This window comes from Euprymna scolopes, chromosome 37, assembly GCF_053919585.1.
Source record: "Euprymna scolopes isolate OS-2025 chromosome 37, ASM5391958v1, whole genome shotgun sequence".
Taxonomy (NCBI): Eukaryota; Metazoa; Mollusca; class Cephalopoda; order Sepiida; family Sepiolidae; genus Euprymna; species Euprymna scolopes.
In genome coordinates, this window is record NC_136518.1 from 5,280,996 (window position 1) to 5,304,636 (window position 23,641).

The window sequence follows — 23,641 nt, forward strand, 5'->3', positions numbered from 1 at the left end:
GACAAGGAATGAATGTTCGTAAAATGTTTGTAGGTATGTATGAATTGACAAGGAATGAATGTTCGTAAAATGTTTGTAGGTATGTATGAATTGACAAGGAATGAATGTTCGTAAAATGTTTGTAGGTATGTATGAATTGACAAGGAATGAATGTTCGTAAAATGTTTGTAGGTATGTATGAATTGACAAGGAATGAATGTTCGTAAAATGTTTGTAGGTATGTATGAATTGACAAGGAATGAATGTTCGTAAAATGTTTGTAGGTATGTATGAATTGACAAGGAATGAATGTTCGTAAAATGTTTGTAGGTATGTATGAATTGACAAGGAATGAATGTTCGTAAAATGTTTGTAGGTATGTATGAATTGACAAGGAATGAATGTTCGTAAAATGTTTGTAGGTATGTATGAATTGACAAGGAATGAATGTTCGTAAAATGTTTGTAGGTATGTATGAATTGACAAGGAATGAATGTTCGTAAAATGTTTGTAGGTATGTATGAATTGACAAGGAGATGAATGTTCGTAAAATGTTTGTAGGTATGTATGAATTGACAAGGAATGAATGTTCGTAAAATGTTTGTAGGTATGTATGAATTGACAAGGAATGAATGTTCGTAAAATGTTTGTAGGTATGTATGAATTGACAAGGAATGAATGTTCGTAAAATGTTTGTAGGTATGTATGAATTGACAAGGGATGAATGTTCGTAAAATGTTTGTAGGTATGTATGAATTGACAAGGAATGAATGTTCGTAAAATGTTTGTAGGTATGTATGAATTGACAAGGAGATGAATGTTCGTAAAATGTTTGTAGGTATGTATGAATTGACAAGGAATAAATGTCCGTAAACATGCAGCATAGCATTAACTACTTATATTTTCTCGGACGTTCTCCTTCGAATGTATCCTAATCAACCATGTCTTTGACAGCATAGATGCAGCATTCTTCCTTGATACTAGCGATCAAATATGTTCTTGATGATGTTTGTATGTGTGTTCGCTTTTTCTGTATGGCTACAAAAGGCTTTTTTCAGAGAAGCGGTCGCTCGCCTAACAACTTTTTAAAACTTTTTATATCACATGTAAATCATAATATCTCAGAGTTGTCAATGGAGCTCGCCTGTCTATTTAATTTGCTCGACTTCGGGAAGATAAATATTCAACAGTTTTCGCTCGCCGCATGTGGATTAAGCCTTTTCCTATAATTAATTCTGGCGGCATTTTTCAGGTTTCTCCCTACCCCCGCGGTCCGCAGTTAATGAAATGCTACTCTACAGTCAACAGTTGACCCCATTAAGTCATTAGAGCGTGCACCTGCCAAATCTAAGTAATTAAATAAATTCAAACACGTTTCCGTTGGTATGTCGCGGTGGTGCAATGATTAACGTCACATGCTTTTTTTTTTTTTCACACTTTAATTTACAATTTTGCCTCAAGGGTTCTGGTTCGATCCTCATACTTACCTACCAAAACATTTTTTTTTTATTTTACCCCCCCCCCCCTTCCCGGAGTTTTGATTTACCCAAAACCACACACACACACATTTCCAAACACACGGGCAACGCCGGGTACCCCTCGCTAGTTGGCTAGATTTCTCTAGTTCCACAGACTTTGAGCTGGTAGCATCACACGTAGCTTTTCTATATCCCATTCTCTGTTTGCGGACAGTTACGTTCCCAACCTATCTCCCAGCTTGACAAGATCAACAAATGGCCTGACCCTAACCAACTCGGGAATGCTGATTGCATTGTGATACTTATAGGAATCATCCTGAACTCTCGGTCCTTTTTTAATAACATTGGACATAAATTACTCTGACAATCCTCTGCCAATATTTGGAGAGATAATATTCGTTCGTTTTCAGGCTTGGTCAGTACCCGTCGTCTGACTTTGGCGGCATCTGTTGATATTACACTGTGCAAATACATTTAAGATCATCGGCAGTTAGTTCGGCTAGTTTGGAATTATTATGGAGATATCATAATTTATTTTCCTTTGAAGTGTTTCATCTCCTAGATTTAGTACCTTGTTCCTGATTTAAAACATAAACTACGACTTCAATTCACAGAGAATTCGTACATTTATCAAATATCCACATATATCTCAATCAGTTTATTAAAAACGACAAGGTACTATAAGTAGGCTGACTGGGAAGCCATCAAGGATCACATCAGAGTTGCCCCACAGTGTACTATCTTTTCTCTTCCACAAAACAGCGTGAAGATGAGGCTACTGAATGGTTCAAAGACGCAATCGAAATACATGTCCCATATTGTTTTATGGCAAACCCAAACTCTCCCCCATGATTCACTTCTTGTGCAGTTGACATTGTTCAAAGGCACCATACATCCGGCAGACTTATCCGACATAAGTCCAGTACAAATAGACAAAAGTTTATAGAAGCTAGAAATGACGACAAAAGTAAAATAGCCACAGCCAAGTCAGCAGTAAAAACACATTAAGTTGCAAAAATTTAGAAACTTGTGATTTCTGGAAAATTTATAACAGCGTAAGTATCACCCAAATACTTTTTTTTTTTTTGAAATGACGACTCTATAATAATATATTTGAAATCTGGACAAATTAAAATATCATATTTAAGCGTATTTTATGACCGTGCAAACCCTGTTAAAGCCTTTAGATATATCTAGGGTTATTTACTTAGCCTGCCCCCCCCCACAAGGAGAATTTCTACAATCAAAATATTATATACAGGATATAGAACTGACCCAAATGAGATAAATTAATAAATACTAATAAATAATAAATACCCAGAAAGTAATATTGTGCTACATAGTTCAATACAAATAATAAAATTACATTGTAAGAGGTGATATTTATTTCTTGAGTCCAGCACGCCTTGGCAGACAATTTTCTGTCTTTTCCCTGTTTCTTTTTAATGTTTCCTTTTTGTATGTAATGTTTCATTGACATCTTTCTTCCCTGAAGAACTGCTGTGTATTGAAATTATTACAGGTTCCTCTCTCATGCCATTACAACAGTTGTCATATATTATTATTATAATGATATTCAAAAATGATGCTATATAAAAGCGAGATGACTCTCATATTATTGTCTAGGATTGCCAAATTGGCCTTTTTAAAGCCAAATTTCGTGATTTTGGCCTTTTTGTAGCAGTTTGGTCTTCAAAAACTTTACTAAGCATAACGTGTGGACTAAGGAAGGAAAAAGTCAAATTTATCACTGGATATCTATATAATTATAAAACTCAAATGACCTTATAACGAGTGTTGTAACCCAACATCTGGTTTACGACTTCCAGTTGCGCATGTGTACATAAACAAACAATCAACGCGACAATAAAGCGTATTGTTTTACTGTGTATGCTTTCAGCGTCCCAATTGTTTTTTTTTTGCGTAAAATTATCCAAATAAACAATTGTTAATACTTTCGGCATTTTTTTTTTTTTTTTTTTTTTTTTTTTTTTTACAGTGTTCATTCCTTCAATACGTTTAAATTATTTTAACACAATTTTTTTTACAAATAAATCTACTTTAACCCGTTGACAACCATAAGAGCATTTTACAATGGCGATTTACCCACCGCCTTCATATTTTTTTAATTTATTCTCCATTTTTTAATACACCTTTCTTAAAAAACATTCATACATTTTCTTCTACACAACCAACATAAATAGATAACACCGAAAATATGTTTTTTTTTTAATTTGTGTTACAAATAAATAATCAATGTGACAATAAAACGTATTGTTTTACTGTATACGTTTTCAGCGTCCCAAATGTTTTTTGTTTTTTTTGCATTTAAATTAAAAGATATATCAAAATTTGAATTTAACTTTAAGTATTATGGTATCTGTTCAGTGCACATTTACCTATAAGTATGGCAAACCACTTATAATATGTAAGTTTTTTTTTTTTTTTTTTTTCAAAAATAAACAATTATAAACAGAACAACTCCTAGAAATCTATCTATATTCTTTTTTCCTTTTAATATATTTTCATAGAAATGTTTCTGTTATGTCAAAAAATACTATTTTCTTTACATCACAAGTGTCATGCTTATACATTAATTCCATAGCTAATATTACATACTGACCCAACGGGTCATGGGTAGTCTAGTGTGTGTATATATATATATATATATATATATGTGAGATTGTTATTTATTTTTTTTTATAAGCGATTCTGTAGTATGTTTTTTTTTCTTTCTTTTCGCCCCCTGAGCACTTTTAGGAGAGGAGTTATCTGCCCTTTGTTTACATTCTAGTCCCCCCTACATTTTTTAGAGAGTCTTATTTGTAATTATTAATTTATTATTTAAATATTATCACGTGCATTATTATGGATAACTTACTTTTATGCATGTAATATTTAGATAAAATATTTAAACAATAAGTTAATAATTATATATATATGATTAGGAGACTTTGTTTCAAAGAACTATATCATAAAATTATTGTTCAAGACTCAATGTCTATCACAATAAAAACATCGTTTCCGAAACGATCGTACAATTTATTGATTTTGTTTGTTCTTCCTTATGAAACGGTCCTGGATATGACCTTAAACTATATCCAGTGGTGAGGCCCCAGCTTGCAGGCTTTGGGGAGTGTGGAGCCACCCATTAATTGCCATTGCTCCCAGGTCCACTCTGACCCGGAGTGGTAGTACCTGTTAGGATCCCAACTATGGGTTAAATAGAAACTGATTTGAAAACAACAAATATATTCTATTAAAAAATTTCTTCAAAATCTTTGGATTCGGCTTTAAATAACCTGAAAAGGGTTGATATGCCGTAAAACAAAAACAACCAACCAACAAATCCTCCTTGATTTAATAATTTACTCCTATACTGCACATTTCAGATTTTACTCTTTATTTATATGTCCATATTCCTTTCTTAATTTGCCTTAGTTTCGTATACATTGTTATTTACGTGTTATGATAACTTTGTTTTTCATTTTCCCTCTTACCTGCTATATTTTTTTAAGAAAAACTGTAAAGTAAAAGGTCCTTAAAATTACATTGTGTTTTTTACATAGATATAACCACTTACCAAGGCCGGAGACCACTCGAGGATAAGGGTTAGGAGTGCACAGTAGTCAATTGGACAATATAGTAATCGTTAGTAATGGAAAAGGAGATGTTCCTTTTCTCTTCCCTGCAACCTCTATCTCACAGAAAAGATGTTGCGAATTTGTCTCTGCTTTATCGTTAAATAACCTGAAATGGGTTGATATGCTGTAAAACAAAACCAACCAACCAACCAACCAATCCTTATGAAACAGATTTTTAATTTTAATTATAAATTATGAATCATCTTACTCTCTCTCTCTCTCTCTCTACAATATATATATGTGTGGGTGTGGCTTTAAATTACTACAGGATCCTTTCTCACACTATTACAAAGATATTAATGAGGGCATCGCCGCGGCTGCTGAAAAGAAGGCGGGCTCTCTCTACCGTGCCAGAAAGTTACTTACACCTGGAAGTATCCTGTACCTCTACAAGGCCACCATTCGCCCATGTATGGAGTATTGTTGTCACATTTAAACTGGTGCATCTGCTACTAGTCTCTCCCTCTTGGACAGGGTTCAAAAGAGAGTTGCCAACCTGATAAGTTCCAAACTGTCAGCTTCTCTCTTCCTGTTTTACAAATATTTTAATGGTGAATGCTCCGACGAACTACAAGCCCTTCTACCTCCTCAACATAAATACCCGCGTTAAACCAGACAAGCAGCAAAATCCCACCCCTACACAGTAGAAATCCCCAGATGTCAAAATGTCTTCTACTCTAATAGTTCCTTCCCTAGACTAGTTTCTTCTGCTAGACTTTGGAATTCCCTTCCGGGTTCCTACTTCCTAACTGTACTGACATGCAGAAGTTCAAGTGTGATGTAAACAGACATCTTGCTGCTCAACTTCCTACATAGTATCCCTGTAATTATGTCCCTTATAGTAGCCACCTATATCAAAAAGGCACTGTGCCTTGTTTGGAGTGAAAATGCAACAACAAAAAAAATAAATAAATAAAATAAAAAATTATAACGATGTTTCAAAATATCAAAGGGAGGTCACTCTCATTCTTGTTCAGAGTTGCCAGATTGGCGTTTTTAAAAGCCAAAAATTGCGACTTTGGCCTTTTTCGAGACAAAAATGGTACATTTGGCCTTTTTTAAGCCAAAAGTTGCGAATTTGGCCTTTAAAAATTGTATTCGTGCTTTTTCAAATTATAACGTGTTGACTGACTAAGGAAGGAATAAGCAGAATTTTATATAGTGTAACCCGAATATAAGAGACTTCTCAGGCCACCAATCCTCTTATATCCGGGTTACACTATCTCTCTCTCTCTCTCTCTCTCATATCCGGGTTACACTGTACAAACACTGACAAATCATTTTCTAATTTTGTGACTTTTTTCTTTTTTCTTTTAAAAAAGGCTTCCTGCCCCTTGAAGAAGTCTGGAAGTTAGTGTGCACTTACAACCAACTGTACCGTTTGAATCTGTCAGAAGAGAAAATCGATAAGACATTGGCTCAATCGATGGAGCGGGGCCAGGTCAATCTCCATCAGCTACTGACCACGCTCGGAGGAGTTCATGGTTGACAGAATGGAAGAAATATGTCATCGCAGAACCCCTGCCCCCTCCACAGACATCTACCCACAAGAGCTTTAAAAAAAATATACGTATATATACTCAAATAAATTCACATGTAATAAAAAAAAAATATTTTGTTTGTCTCTGATGATGGCATACCGATACCTTTCTGGGTTGTTCTACACTAAAGCTATTAAGTTCAATATAATAATATATATATTACCTTTATTATTCAAAGTCAGAGGGTTCATACTTCCCCCAGTGTATTTGAGAATGTACATGAGAACCATTAATTATAAATAATAGATCAAGACACGCACATATATAGAAAGAAATAAAAAGGAACAAAGCGAGTTATGTTTAGAACTGATGTTGAATGATGTCGAAGCATTTCTCCTAACAAATAACCCGGATATCTTAGCACTAAGTGAGACTAACCTCCTCTATCCCTTGTAACTACTTTAACATGCCTGGATATCTCCCACTCTGCCGTAAGGACTCTGACACACATATGCACGGACTTGGAGTTTACTAGAGAAACAAACTGGACGATCAAGCCTTCAGTTGCTTTAGACTAAACATGCAACACAACATTAGCTATTTTTATTTTCTCTACTGCTCTCCCTCGACCTAGGACTGCACCATAATAAACAAAGTCTCTGACAGCATAGACACAGCACTCTCCTTCGACACTAGCGCACAAGTACATGTATTTGGTGACTTTAATGTCCACCACAAAAACTGGTTGGGATTTTCTACTTACACAGACACAGCGGGCAGCACAACACATAGCTTCTCTATATCTCACTCCCTATCACAAATGGTTACGTTTCCAACCTGTTTCCCTGACCAGCAAGAACAACACGCATCACTTCTAGATCTGTTTTTGACCACAGTTCCCGATGATTGTATAACGAATGCTGACAGCCCACTTGGGAACGCTGATCATGCAGTGATAATGGTTGAAATCGCCCTAAACTCTAGAGCCAAAACTGAAGAGCCAGTGCTCAAAACAACGAGATATTATAAAAAGGCTGACAGGGAAGCCATTAGAGATGCCCCATGGGAAAATATTTTTTCTCTTCCTGCTAAACAGTGCGCAAATGAGACCACTGAATGGTTCAAAACTGCAATTGAAGCACATGTCTCCATGCGGAAATTTTATAGCAAGCCCCACTCTCCCCAATGGTTTACTTTGACTTGCGCAACTGCCATTGCTCAAAGGCAGCATGCATACCAGAGATTTAACCGACATAAGTCCTGTTCAAACAGAAAGAAGTATATAGAAGCTAGAAGTAACGTTAAGAAAGAAATAGCGACAGCTAAGAGAGAATTTACTGAAACCACTAAAAAACACATCGAAGCACAAAAATTAGGAACTCGTGACTTCTGGAAAATCTACAACAGTGTAGTAAATAATAGGCAATCAACAATTCCCCCACTAACAATCACAAGGTTCTTTGCTCAGCAACCGAGAAGGCTAACATACTTGCCAGTCGGTTTGCCTCAAACTCCACACTGGACCACCTCAACCACCTCCTATCTGACTTTCCTATGTGGACACACGCCATGCTAGACGATCTGAAAATTACCCCTGCTCAGGTGCATGCTATCATAAAAAAACCTTGACACTTCAAAAGCATGTGGACCTGATCTCATCACAGCTGTACTATTAAAAAAGTGCTCAGCCGAAGTAGCTCCAGTTCTCTCCAAACTCTACAACAAATGCCTTAATGAATCTTGCTTTCCAGGCTGTTGGAAAACTGCTTCTGTAGTACCAGTATTCAAGAATTCTGGTGAAAGAATGCACACATCAAATTATCGCCCCATTAGCCTCCTCCCACTTTTTTGCCAAAATATTTGAGACCTTAATTAATCATGCTCTAGTCCATCACCTTACAGATGCTAAACTTCTGACTGACCAACAATATGGATTTAGACAAGCCCGTTCCACAGCAGACATCCTAACTGTAATCTCTGAACGTATATACAAACTGGACAAAGCCGGGGAGGGCAGAGCGGTAGCTCTAGATATATCTTTTGACAGGGTATGGTATGAGGGTCTCCTCAGGAAAATCAGATCATACGGTATCACTGGTAGAATACTAAACATAATTAAATCCTTCTTAGATAAGAGAAAAATCCAGGTTGTCCTCGACGGTTGTACATCTAACCAATATGATATAAATATGGGAGTGTCCCAAGGGTCTATCCTTGGACCTCTGCTGTTCCTAATATTCATAAATGACTTCCCCAACAAAATTGTCTGTGAGATGGGTATATATGCTGATGACACCACACTATAACAGGCACAACAGGAAAACAAATGAACACATGTCTAAGGAAATGGCAGAAACACTAGAGGATGACCTCCAATCTGTGGTGGAATGGGGACAAAAATGGATGGTCACATTCAATGCTGCCAAGACTAAGCTTGTTTCCTTCAATAATTACAAGAAACCTTCTCTACCACCAATAGCAATGACCAATGACTCTTTATCTGAGAGTACATCTTTCAAACTGCTTGGCCTAACGTTCACAGGAAACATGAGTTGGAACAATTACATTGAAATCATTGCCAGGGCCACTGCAAGGAAGGTAGGCTCTCTCTACTGTGCTAGAAAACTACTAACACCCGAAAGTATCCTGTACCTCTATAAGGCCACCATTCGCCCATGTATGAAGTATTGCTGTCATATTTGGGCTGGTGCATCTGCTACTAGTCTCTCGCTCCTAGACAAGGTTCAAAAGAGAGTCGCCAATCTGATAGGCCCTGAACTGGCATCTAAGCTTCAGACGCTGTCCCATCGACGAAATGTTGCATCCCTGTGCCTGTTCTACAAGTATTTTAATGGAGAATGCTCTGACGAACTGCAAGCACTTTTGCCCCCACGATGTAAATACCCTCGATAAACCCGACAGGCAGCTGAATCCCACCCCCACACAGTAGAGATCCCTAGATATAAAAGATCTTTCTACTCCAGTAGTTTCTTCCCCCGAACCGCTAGACTTTGGAATTCCATTCCAGGTCCCTGCTTCCCCAACTGTACTGACGTGCAGAAGTTCAAGTTTAACGTAAACCGACATCTTGTGCCCAAATCCCTACATAGTACCTCAGTAGATGTGGCCTCTGATAGTAGCCCCCTACACCAAAGTGGCAATGTGCCTTGTTTGGGGGTGAAAATGTAATTAAAAAAATAAATAAATAAATTAAAAAAAGAAAGTGTTCATCAACGTTTCGTCTTTATTTCAAGACTTCCTGAAATAAAGACAAAGCGTTGATGAACACTTAACTCGGTTTGTTCCTTTTTATTTCTCTATTTTGTCGGAATACTATTTCCATTATTCTAATCACATATATATGTATACAGGGTGGAACGATAAAATTGGCACTCTAGAAAAGACGACAGGATTCCATTTCCGTTTGATGAAAACCGGTTTTCTTTTCTTTTTTTTTTTTTGTGTGCAGACCATCTACTAGTTGGCCAGTTGTGTACAAATCCCAAGAGCGATAGGAGCCTTCTATCATGTCTGAAAGTGACACAATGTTCAACGAGAGCGAACACGCGCTGCTGTACAACTCATGCTTTCTACTGATCCAAGTTATGGTGGTGATTGAGGCTGAAGGCAGTTACATTGAGTAGATATTAGCTCTACCACATAATCAAGTTACCTGAATTTTTTTTTTTCAATAAAAGTTTTAAAATAAAGCTGTTGCGTTGTGTTTTCTTTAGGACGACAAACTTTATTGTTCAACCCTGTGCAAACGGTTCGGAATATATAGATAATAAGTGCACAGTTTGATGTCAGTGTGGGAACTGCACACAATTATTTGCAAGAACCAGAAATTGCAGAAAATTTGTGCAAAGTTTGTCCGAAGGGTGGTCAGAGATCAGAAAGAAAGACATTGGCATAAACAAGTTGGGCATCAATACAGTTCCTCATAATCTCTATAAGCCAGATTTTGCTTCCTGTAATTTTTGGTTATTCCCTAAGCTCAAGGAAAACTTAAGAGTCTGTCGATATGAGACAATTGAGGAGATTAAAGAGGCTGTGATGAGGATCATTGACATGTTCACACCAGAGGACTTCCAACGTATTTAAGGCACCCAGTATAATATATATATATATATATGCGCGCACGCGCACACACACACACACACACAGAGGGTGGCCCACTTGAAAGCCCGATCTCTCAGATTCAAACAAACAGCTACAGCAGGAATTGGAATACACCCTACTAAAGCCTGATTGTCACAGATGGTGAATTTCAAAAATGCAAGCTGGACATGAGGATGCTTTAAAAGGACGATATGCAATAAAATTCTGTTTTAAACTTAGAAAAAAAATGCCACAGAAACGTCAGAGTGTGTTACAAAGAAAATAAAACAAGCAATAACTAAGACTATGACAAGAGAATATTCTTTTCACTATTTTGACTCGATTATATATCAGTTAATATCTTATATGTTTTTATATAGAGTGATGCGGTTCTTGATTGATTAACTGTGTCTAACTGTCGGATATCAACTGGTGAATTTCAAAAATGCAATCTGCAAATAAGGACACTTAAGAACGATATGTAATAAAATTCTGTTTTAAATTTGGAAAAAATGCCACAGAAACGTATGGAATGCTTCAGACTACTTTTGGACCATCTTTCATGAATCGAGCATCAGTTTTTGAGTGGTATAAGAGATTCAAGGAAGGCAGGGAGTCAGTGAGGGATGATGAGAGGGGTAGGAGGAGTAAGGAAGTCAAAACGCTTGAGTTGATTGGCCAAATAAATGGATAAGGACCATCGTGTGTCTATAGAGATAGTAAGTGCACAGTTTGATGTCAGTGTGGGAACTGCACACAATTATTTGCAAGAACCTGAAAATGCAGAAAATTTGTGCGAAGTTTGTCCGAAGGGTGGTCAGAGATCAGAAAGACATTGTCATGAACAAGTTGGGCATCAATACAGTTCTTCATAATCTCTATAAGTCAGATTTTGCTTCCTGTAACTTTTGGTTATTCCCTAAGCTCAAGGAAAACTTAAGAGTCTGTCGATATGAGACAGTTGAGGAGATTAAAGAGGCTGTGATGAGGATCATTGACATGTTCACACCAGAGGACTTCCAACGTATTTAAGGCACCCAGTATAATATATATATATATATATATATATATATATATATATGCGCGCACACACACACACACACACACACACAGAGGGTGGCCCACTTGAAAGCCCGATCTCTCTAATCTTTCTCTAATAAATCATTTTTCAGATTAAGCGGCCCACTTAAATCGTCTGTTCCTTTCTTTTTTCTGATTATCGATACTTATCAGACATTCTGATACAAAACCTATTTAAGAACACAAAAATAGGTTTAAGATTCCCAAATTGTCTGCAAGACCCATGATGCAATGGATAAAAGTACTAAGTTATAATCAAATGAAACAAGTGCAAGTTATTCTAAGGGATTAAACAAGGGTTCTATTCAACGTTACAAATCCAACAAGATCGACCTGAATGTCAGGAAGTACATCAACCAAAACATTGTGAGACATTCAACACGAGAACAGTGTTAAGAGTTATCTCCCTTACATTAGATTTTGTACAAGATCAGGCCACTTCTCCGTTATGACAGCGATATTTTAAACATTGAATTTCAAGTTAAGCCAATGGTATCTACCAAATTGACATGTCACCGTAATGAACGTATCCAAAAATTGTGCAAAGCGATGAGGTAGAAAACTAATTATTAATGAAAATAGTTTTCAAAAACAATTAGCGAAAATTGAGTTTTGCTAAGAAAAACAGGAAAGTTTGACCCCTAACAAGGGAGGTAATTATTTTCTGAAAATTTGGAAAACCTTAGGCGGATTTAGCAAAACTTAATTTTCAATAGTTGTCTTCAAAAACTGTTTCCATTAAGTAGATACCATTTGTTTTACTTGAAATTCAATATTTTGAAATTTGCCCTAATAAAGTAGTGTAAGAAATTTTTCAATCATAATACAAGTCCTAACTGCCATTGTATCGATCGATTTGATTGGTCGAATCTAACCAAACATGTCATGTGACTTTGGCACCAATTTCTATTTCTTTTTCAGTTTCTTCAGTTCGTTCCAGATCAGCAAAGGAGGAAGGACTCATTTTTATTATGTCTTCTAAGAAGGAGACTTGAGCGCTAACATTAGTGCCTTCTTCACTTCAGATCTCAGCCGTGGATGGAGTATCAAACATATTTGTAAAAGCCTACGAATTAGGCTTACGTATAAGACAGAATGTGTACAACCACATTACGAACCTTTCTTATCGTGAACTTTCCATCTTCGATATTCACCGTTTGCGTTGTTACCAATTTTTTAGGGCCATGAGGTCCAATGGAACTCGGTTAATTTCATCCTTCCCTACCGTTTCATTGAAGCAACCTATCAGCTCCACCACGTTGGACGCAAAATGGGCGCACTATTTTGCAATAATATCCTGTATATCAATAAAGTTTGTCTCGAACTTTACAGGCAGGGTTTGTTGTTTTGTGATTGTCCCATTTCTTGCCTTCAACAGAGAGCATCGAACATGTTGGTTAAAATTCCCATCTTGACATAAAATAATTCCTACAGAAAAAGTACCAAGATCAGATATCTCTTGTTCTAGAGGGTAAATATTTGGAATTATCTATTCTTGTTGTAAATTCTTGTGTCTCTGACCCTAATGGAAATAAAATGAGCACGTATTAAAGAAAAAACATGTCCATGTGGTTTTATTGAAGTTGTCTGGAGTATCAAGTCCATTTTAAACAAATTTTGTGTATTCATTTTTTCGTGGACTGTTATCCCCATCTTTATAGTTGTTGTTTCACCACGTTTTGGCGAACTCATCCTCTGGCCTTCTTCAGGTGATTCACCACAACGAAATAGGAATGCCGAGTCTTGTAACTGTATCCTCAGTAATTACTGCCTTTTTTTTTTTTTTTTACAAAGGCATCACCACATTATCAAGGCCAAGAGGCCACTCAAGGATAAGGGTTAAAGAGTATACAGTAGAAATTGGTCAATATAGTAATCATTAGTAATGAAAATTTGGTAAATTTAATAACTTATATGGAACGGCTCATCAAGAACTTATTTACTTTAGACTTGAACACAACCATATTGTAGTCAGCCGGAAAGCAGGAAAACGGAAGACAATTCCACAGGCGTGCAGTTCTAAGAAAGAAGCTTTGTTCATGGAATCTACGTTTAGGTTTAGGCACAGATAAAGAGTGGGGGAAATTATTGATAGTGTTTACAGCTAGACGAGTGTTTGTGAAAGTTTGGCGAGGGGGGACCATAGATTGAAGCTCAGTTGAACACTTTCCATGAAAATAACGATACATCAGAGACAAACTCGCAACATCTCTTCTGTGAGATAGAGGTTGCAAGGAGGAGAAAAGGACATCTCCTACGAGGCTACAAAGTCTATTTTGAACTCTATCAAGGCAGGACAAGTCCTTTCTAGCAGCTCCTGCCCAGATGTGGCAACAGTATTCCATCCTTGGACGTACCTGGCTCTTCCATAGTTGTTGTCTTACGTTTTTGGCCAAATAATCCTCCGGCCTGCTTTTGGGTAGGATTGAAACCGTTATCTTCAAACAAAGTTCAACTTGAACCATAGATTCAACGCTTCTATCCACAGGTCCTGAAAGGCAATCAAGGTTGGATTTTTTGGTTTTATAAATCAAAGTTTGTGTTCTTATCTGGTTTTCTATTGTCAGGTCTGTACAGAATGGTATGTTTTTTTTTTTTTTTGTTTTTTTTTAATCATTTTGAGATGAGACTTCATAATTAGTGCATTCATTTTTTTTTTTTTTTTAAAGGACTGGCCGAAATGTTGTGAAACAATAATAACTATAAAGATGAGGATAACAGTCGGCAAAAAGAATGAATGCACAAATTATGAAGCGTCATCTCAAGGATTCCAAAAAATAAAATAAAAAAAATAAAATAAAAAAATAATAAATAAAATAAAAAATAAAATAATAAATAAAATAAAAAATAAAATAATAAATAAAATAAAAAATAAAATAAAAAATAAAATAAAAAATAAAATAAAAAATAAAATAAAAAATAAAAAATAAAATAAAAATAAAATAAAAAATATAAAAAAATAAAATAAAAAATATAAAAAAATAAAATAAAAAATATAAAAAAATAAAATAAAAAATATAAAAAAATAAAATAAATATAAAAAAATAAGATAAAAATAAGATAAAAATGAAAAAAATGAAAAAAATGAAATAAAAAATGAAATAAAAAATGAAATAAAAAATGAAATAAAAAATGAAATAAAACATGAAATAAAACATGAAATAAAAAATAAAATAAAAAATAAAATAAAAAATAAAATAAAAAATAAAATAAAAAATAAAATAAAAAATAAAATAAAAAATAAAATAAAAAATAAAATAAAAAATAAAATAAAAAATAAAATAAAAAAAAATAAAAAATAAAATAAAAAATGAAATAAAAAATGAAATAAAAAATGAAATAAAAAATGAAATAAAAAATGAAATAAAAAATGAAATAAAAAATGAAATAAAAAATGAAATAAAAAATAAAATAAAAAATAAAATAAAAAAAATAAAAAATAAAATAAAAAAAATAAAAAATAAAATAAAAAATAAAATAAAAAATAAAATAAAAATAAAATAAAAAATAAAATAAAAAATGAAATAAAAAATAAAATAAAAAAAATAAAAAATGAAATAAAAAATAAAATAAAAAAAATAAAAAATGAAATAAAAAATAAAATAAAAAAAATAAAAAATGAAATAAAAAATAAAATAAAAAAAATAAAAAATGAAATAAAAAATAAAATAAAAAATAAAATAAAAAAAATAAAAAATAAAATAAAAAATAAAATAAAAAATAAGATAAAAAATAAGATAAAAATAAAATAAAAATAAAATAAAAATAAAATAAAAAATGAAATAAAAAATGAAATAAAAAAAATAAAAAATGAAATAAAAAATGAAATAAAAAATAAAATAAAAATAAAAAAAAAACACCCTCTGGACGCTAACATCCATATCTAAATAGTCTGTCATGGCTGCTTTGTCATCTGTTGCCGTCTGCTCAGGGCCATGACCTGCTTTCTTCTGTCCCAATTGTCGCAAACTCAAAACTGTTCCTAACAGTTGCAAAACTCACTCCCACTCTTAACAACTGTCCATAAAAATATTGATTTCTACATCCAGTGCTTTATTCCAGTTACCTTGATTAACAATTCAAGGGCGCGAAAAGTAAAAATGGTAAATCATTAGTAGAAGAAATAGAACAGTAGTCCAACCATTCCCCCCCCCCTCAAAGAAATTACGAACACGGGCAGTACAAGGTAAGCCTGCTAGTAAATAATGAAAAGCGTAAAGTCACGCATACCAACTCTGCAAGAAAGCTGATTAGGTCAAAAAAAAAAAAAAAAAAAAAAAAAAAAGGACTAAAATATGCATTTGCTTTGGTTCATTAAAAATTACTCTTCATTTGGAGAAATTTGTTGATCGTCAAACTTATCAATTGTGATAGTTATTATTTTGTATGTACTTTTTTTTTTTTCTTGTTAGTTGCTTATATTAATTGGCTTCATGCCCTGTCTGCAGCCATTTCCATTAAAAAAAAAAAATGTTAAAACCTCAAACTAATCTTACAGAGGAAATTTCTGTTTTTTACTACTATATCATGTTAAACATATTCTTATGGATGTCTCAAGTGTGATCTTCAGTGATGCATTGCCCTCATTGATGATTTTGGTTTTCACATCATATTGGCAAAAAACAGCAACCCCAAACTGACTCCGGATATGCCAGATCGTCTCCTTGAAAACTATCAGTCATGTGCCAATACAGCAAAAAAATTGTTTTGAAAATTTTAAACTTTTCTTTTCAACGATATAACAGCAGGCATCATGTTGGTAGGTCGTTAAAAAAAAAAGCCACAGTAAATGTGTGAAAGACATTTTTTTTTTAGTACATTATTCACATCAACCCCAATAAAATAAAACAAAAAATGTCAAGATTCTTTCCAACTAAAAAAAAAAAATAAAAAAAAAAACAAACTTGTAGGTTTTCGGGGTATGCTGAAAATGAATGCAACATTTAAAAGTGGGGCAGAGAAATAGATTTCATGATATGAAGAAATTACTTTTTCAAAGTAGGTGTCAAAAATATGCATGCACTTGCGCGCACAGAAATGATCCCTACTGATAACATAAGGAATTACATTGCTTAATATCAGGAAAACCACTTGTTTGCCGCAAATTTAAATGCAGTGTTTGTTTTCAGCATACTTGAAAACCTTTAAAAGTCGCCATTTTAAAGGTGATTGACAATAAATGTTTACCGGAATTACATTGCTTTAATATCTAGAAAACTACTTGTTTGCAACAAATTTAAATGCAATATTCGTTTTCAGCATACCCAAAAACTTATAAAGGTTGTCATTTTAATGGCGATTATTAAGATAGAAAGTAAAAATTTACCAAAAAAAATCTTTCAGATCGACCAAAAAAAATAAATAAATAAATAAAATCACTAGGTGGCCAAAAAGTGGGTGCTCATTTTATGTTAAATTTATATAAAAACGTGATTCCCATTTTTCTTCATATCATGAAAACTATTTCTCTTCGCCACTATTCGTTTTCAGCATCCCCAAAAACCTATAAAAGTCATTATTGTAGAGAATCTTGACATTGACCGAACAGTTGTACAACCGACTCCCCTGTTATAGGGATGGTCATGCCTTATTACCCATAAACTTACATTGCATTGTCATTTATATACATAAAAGCGAAAATGTGTGTGTGTGTGTGTGCATTTTTTTTGTATGTCCGCCAAAGGCTTTTTCGGAGGGGGGGGGTCACTAAATCTTACAACTTTTTAAATACTGTCTAGATTATGATACGTCCGATTTACAAAACAAGGTCGTCTGAATCTTTTATGTTAGAAAATTTGCGCCATAATTTCCTACCACTATGGCGTGACGTTTGACCGAGAAAACCACACGTTCACGTTCGTTTAACCACCTGCTTTTTTAAACGTTTAATTTCACCTTTCCTCACTTCTCTGCCCACATAGCGTTATGGCAAGTTGTCAGGCTATTCACCTCAAGGCTTCGGGTTCGAGCCTACCTCCCTACCAACATTTTTTTTTTTTCCTTTTACACCCGGGCAACGCCAGGCACCCCCGTTAGTCCATAATATAAATCTCACCTATTTGCTTAAATGTATGTACGTATGTATGTATGACTGACTAAAACTTTCAACAGAGGTGACGGATTTTCATGAGATCAGCATCGTTTTGAAGCTCAACCCTTCAGATGACAAATATCGGAAAATTGGCTAAAAACATTAATTTCTTTGCCCTCAATTGGACACTTTTCTACAGGGAGGAAGGGGGGGGTCGCTTTTTTTTCGTTGTCTAGCCTTTATTTAAACCTATGACACTTCTGGTTTGGTGATTGGTGTAACAGCTAACACATCACGTTTTTTTTTTCACATCTTTGCGTTACGGGTTCGAGCCTGCCTGCTTACTACCACTTAGGTTTTTTTGTTTTTTTTAAACACCTCTGCCATACTATTATTTTGATCCCCACCCCTGCTACTACCACCATTTTTTTTTTTTTTTTTAAACACCCTCCCGCCGTCCCGGAAGTTCCTTACCACACTACCTACACACACCCGGGCAACAGGCACCCACACCACTGTTGTTTTGATATCCCCCCCCCTCACCCCACTCCCGGGGTTCCTTACAAGATCACCTAAAGACCTGGGCAACGCCGGATACCCCCCCCCCCGTTAGTAATAAATAAAAAAATCCTTGCTGAAAAATAAGGTGCAAAAAAAAAAAAAAAAAAAAGCCACACATGCATTTTTTTTTTTTTTACCTCTGAATTTATAAGAGAACTTGGAGTTTTGTTACAAGGGAGATAACTCCTTTAATCAGCCTTTGAAGAAAAGAACGAAATTCCAAATACAAATTTCATATCGTAACCATGAACAGACATCATCGCCGTCGTCATCATGTGATAAAGAGAGACAAAATGTTTCATCTTTGAAGAGATGGGAGATTTCGTGATAGAGAGAAAAACATCTTTAATACAAAGAATATACTACGTGAAATATAGGTGATAAATGTTCGTTTTTCTGATCATAAAAACAAGTCTTTTTTTTTTTTTATTTTATGCCGCGGTGAAATGAATCGGGCGGGTGTTAGGGTTGGGGATGAGTCAGACACAAATCCTATGTTGATGAGACGAAAAAAAAAAAAATAGGTGCTTGGTAAGATAGAATCGACAGATCGATTTTGTTTCTAAATAGGTGGTTTTAAGCAAATACAACAGTACTTACTTGTCGTGTCGAAAATAGTAATATATCCCAAACTTACGAAAATTCAAGTAGAAAATTATTTACAGTAAAAAAATAATTTTTATGGAAAACTGGGGGAAGTTGTATTTTCCCTAGATGTGAACACCAAGATTGCAAATACAGGGGATATACTTATCTCCTTTTTTGCGACTTTAATGGCTGATATTTTGTTTTATCCGATAGCGATAGACTTTTTTTTACTAAAAACACAATAGTTCTACTCCATGAATTTTCATAATTTTTGGATATATTACTATTTTTGATATGACAATTAAATAAGTAATGTTTTTTTGCTTAAAAACACACATTTAAAAAAAAAAAAAAAAGATCTGTCAACTATCTTAAACACCAAAAAATGCAGCAAATCTATCCAGAGTTGAGGGTGGAAGGGTAGCTAGACTTTTCTTTTTTTTTTTTTTTTTTCATGTACATGCAGGTATGTATACGGCAAATTTTTTTTACCCCCTTTAACCAATGATGCTCCTCTTTTCTCCTCCACTTGAAGGAAAGTTTATTTCTTCTCCTGCTCCTCCTCAAAGTCTCAAATCTTGCTTGCTTCCCAAGCAGCGTCCATCCATCACAAAAATACATGCGTCCCAACGCAGCATGATTTCACGATTGCATAATCTCTTTCATCTGCTGGTGCTCGTCATTAAATGATCGAGTGGTTTTGGAGAGATGGAGAGGAAAAGGAGGAGAAAGAAAAAATGTTCGGAAAAGGAGAAATTGTGATAAGAATGGGACATGAGCAAAAAAATTTTTATAATGTTTGGCATATCATCGAGGCAAAAATGGTGACCACTGAATGCTTCAAAACTACTTGTCGAAATGTCAACTTTTAATTTTGTTACAAAAACAAAATAAAAGCAAGCCAACTGGAATTATCGAATACTCCTTTCAGAAATAAGAAGTTCCTTTAGCTTATATATATATATATATATATATATATATATATATATATAATTATTCCAGTGAGATTTTAAATCCAGTGAATCCTTACCACGTTTATGATAGTGCTCAATAAATAAAGCTGTATTTGGAAGAATTTTTTTTTATTTATAGAAACATAATTTGGTCGCACATTTGCAGATATATTTCAGTTCTAGCTAGGAGTCAGCTGAACCTTGTCAGATCATTATCTTAGCATACAGGCAGAAATTGGAGGAAAAAAAAACAAAAAAAACGAGATTGTCCAATTGCCAAAGATCGTTTTTTTTTTTTTTAATCCTGGCATTCGCACTAAGAAATTGGCCCGACAATGTTCAGCAGATTTAAAAGTTAGAACTGAAACATATCTGAAAATGCGCAGACAAATTATGTTCGTATAAATAAAAATTTACACCATATGTATATAATTGTTAAAAGTGCAACTCGCCTCAGGTCCAAATATTATACCAGGTTTCATTCTATCGAAATTAAGAACTAATTCAGATCAAACATCTGATCCTCGATTCTTCAAGGGTATGAAACCTAGTCTAATGATGGGATTTGGGAGAAGAGTCATAACTTCCAAGAATTATATCAGCTCTGTTATGTATTTTTTTTTTACATTGAGCACTCTAATAAAGTTTAAATAAATATCATGTCACTGTTTTTGAATGTTTCTATATTCATTGTGAACTCTAAAAAATGTTTTTTTATATATTGTAGAAAAACACATCGTTCATTGCGTTCAGTCCATGTTTTTCTGTAGATGGAGTTTTCATTAATAGTAGTTGCCACCTCGATATGCCCCGTGATAATTGCCACCACGTCCACCCCGGCTACCATGCCAGTTGTCAAAACCTCGGTTCGGATGACCGCCACGATTGCGGTTGTTTTGACCTCCTCTAAAGTCCCTGCCATTGCCTCCATAGTGACCAGCAACACCACCAGGACCACGGAAGTCCGGGCCGCCGTACTGGCTTCTTTGGGCTGGCTGGTTACGACTGTAAAAGAAAAAAGAAAGAGAAAAATTTTAATGTTATAAATTGAATAGACTCCTCGTAGGATTAACGAAACGATACACACTATATTTAGAGATTACAATATTTTGGAGGTCGACATGAATTTCGTCTGTTTATCTAGAAGGAGTAGTGGAAGGGTACTGTAATCAGTTTTGATGAACAAACAATATAGTGAAAGTCTTGGAGAGAGCAGAAACAGGTTAGATACCTATTCTATAGAAAACATGAATATGTTTGATGAGTTTAAATAAAAGATGTCGTTGAATGACATCTTTATAGTTATTGTTTCATGACGTTTCGGTCAACTCATTCTCTGGCCTTCATCAAGTGATTAACCACAACGGGATAGGAATGCCGAGTTTCGTAACTGTATCCTTAGTAATTACCACCTTCCATAGTTGTCGTCGTCTCACGTTTTTGGCAAACTAATCCTCTGACCTGCTTTGGGTAAAATTGAAATCGCTATCTTTAGACAATGCTCACCCGGAACCGTAGAAATTCAACGCCTCCATCCACTGCGTCATGAGTCCCGAAAGGGCAATCAAGGTTGGATTTTTTTTGTCTTATGAATCCAAGTTTTTGTTCTTATCTGGTCTTCCATGGTCAGGTCCATACCGAATATATTATATATTTTATTAATTTTTTATTGAAATCCTTTGAGATGAGTAATTTGTGCATTTATTTATTTTTTTGCAGACTTCTACTAATCTTTATAGTTGTTGTTTCAGCACTTTTCTGTCAACTTTGTAGCCCAAACTCAGCATTCCTATCCAATCATGGTTAATCACCTGAAGAAGGCCAGAGGAGGAGTTGGCCGAAATGTGGTGAAACAACAACTTTAAAGATGAGGATAATTGTTCGTAAAAACACAAAATTACTTGGCAGGATGTAATTGCGTAAAATGTTTTTAAAATCTACTAATATTATACGTTTATATCTTTTTTAAAGATTAGAGGTGTACTCAAAAAATGTTTATTTCATTTTGGGGAAATAAAATAAACCAGAACATTTGACTTTTGCTTTTTAAGCAAGCCAGAAATGATTTTGTAGTTGAAAGCCTAGAGGCTTCAAAATTGTTTTAAAATTTTTCTGAGCCAATATATGCAATTAACCATTTTAAATCATTAGAAGATGAAAGAATTGCTGACATATTCGTTTATGTTAAGCATAAATGTGAGAATTTTTAAAAATGATTGCAAATGCTTTAAATTAGTGAAAGAAACGTCATTTTTGATATTTTTGTAACTGAACAGAAGAGAAAAACTAAAATCACAGACATGGTTAAGCACAATGCATTTAAATTTAAAACTTAACAAAAAAATATGCATAGAAAAACGTTAAAAAAAAAAATAAAATAAAATAAATTTTTTTATTGATGTTTTTCCTATTTTTAACTTTCTTCATATAGGAATGTTAACTTGTGTTCATTTAGCTTGACCCTTATCCCTGAGTGGCCTATAGACTTTGATAAGAGATGACCCTCTAAGTGTTGTATACTGGAGGAGTATATATTATGTACGTGTCTTGTAATATATATATATATGTGTTAGTGATGGAACGATTCCAATATTTTTCCAGATTCTAATACAATTACCAATTCTGAACTAAATTCCCAATTCCGATACAATTACCGATTCTGATTCTTTATAAATTTCTAATTATTTAACTATAAGATTGTTATTTCCCCAATTTTCATAAAAACACGTTAAATATGCAGATATTTTCCTAAAAATAAAAATACATTTGTAGAGGATCATCTATCGATTTTAGCTTTACTGGTAATTTAAAAATCAATAAATATTCATCATTTTATCATTATTACCAGCAATGGAAGATTTTACTTTAAACAAAATCAACTAAAAGACAATTAAAAGAATCGTTTTGGCATCGGAAAATAGGCATCAATTTTTCCGATTCCGATTAGTCGTCCCAACTAATATATGTATACATATCTAAATTCATGTATCGTTTAGTGGTATAAAATGTTCTTCTAATGAATGTGTGTATACAGAACATATATATGTTTGTATATACGTGTCACAGTCATCTATTGTCTTATGCAGTTTTTCTTTTGTTCATTGAATTGATGCGTGTATAACACTTTTTTTTCTTTTTTTACATGGAGGTCACCACTTATCAAGGCCCAATGGCCACTCAGGGATAAGGGTTATTGTGTGTGTAGTAATCAAAAGGATAGTGTAGCAATAGTATTGGAGAATTGGTAAGGTGTCATTACTTAGGGGGCGGTTCATAAGGAATTTGTTTGTGTTAGACTTGAAGACATCCAGGTTGAAGTCGGGAGGGAAACAGGCAAGTGGAACAGAGTTCCACAAGCGTGCAGTTCTAAGAAGGAAGCTTTGTTCATGGAATCTATGTTTTGATTTAGGCACAGATAGGGAGTGGGGAAAATTATTGACGGTGGTTTCAGCTAGTCGGGTGTTTTCTGAAAAAGATTGGCGAGGGGGGACCAGAGAATGGAGCTCAGACGAGCACTTGCCATGGAAATAACGATAGAACAACGACAGGTTCTCTATGTCTCTTTTGTGGGAAAGAGGTTGCAGGGTAGAGAAAAGGGCATTCCCCACCAAGCCATAAAGTCTATTTTGTACTCTGTCAAGGCAGCATAGGCTGTTTTAGCAGCTCCCGCCCAGATGTGGCAGCAGTACTCCATCTTTGGACGTACTTGGCTCTTATATAGATAGAGAATTGCATCATTAGTGAG

At 34.4% G+C, this 23,641-nt stretch overlaps 2 protein-coding genes across 14 annotated transcripts in view; one reads left to right on the top strand and one right to left on the bottom strand.

Annotated features, from left to right (window-relative positions):
• LOC145261047 (uncharacterized protein C1orf87-like) overlaps positions 1 to 6,712 on the top strand; it is a 164,131-nt gene extending 157,419 nt beyond the window's left edge. For all 4 annotated transcript variants that reach the window (XM_080119208.1, XM_080119207.1, XM_080119209.1 and 1 more), the window contains exon 12: positions 6,424 to 6,712. In XM_080119208.1, coding sequence (XP_079975334.1) covers positions 6,424 to 6,590 — 167 coding nt within the window. In that variant the 3' untranslated portion in view covers positions 6,591 to 6,712. The remainder of the gene's footprint in view (positions 1 to 6,423) is intronic.
• Positions 6,713 to 18,518: 11,806 nt separating this feature from the next.
• LOC145261045 (uncharacterized) overlaps positions 18,519 to 23,641 on the bottom strand; it is a 221,798-nt gene continuing 216,675 nt past the window's right edge. For all 10 annotated transcript variants that reach the window (XM_080119202.1, XM_080119200.1, XM_080119197.1 and 7 more), the window contains one exon: positions 18,519 to 20,901. In XM_080119202.1, the coding sequence (XP_079975328.1) occupies positions 20,679 to 20,901 (223 nt within the window). In that variant the 3' untranslated portion in view covers positions 18,519 to 20,678. The remainder of the gene's footprint in view (positions 20,902 to 23,641) is intronic.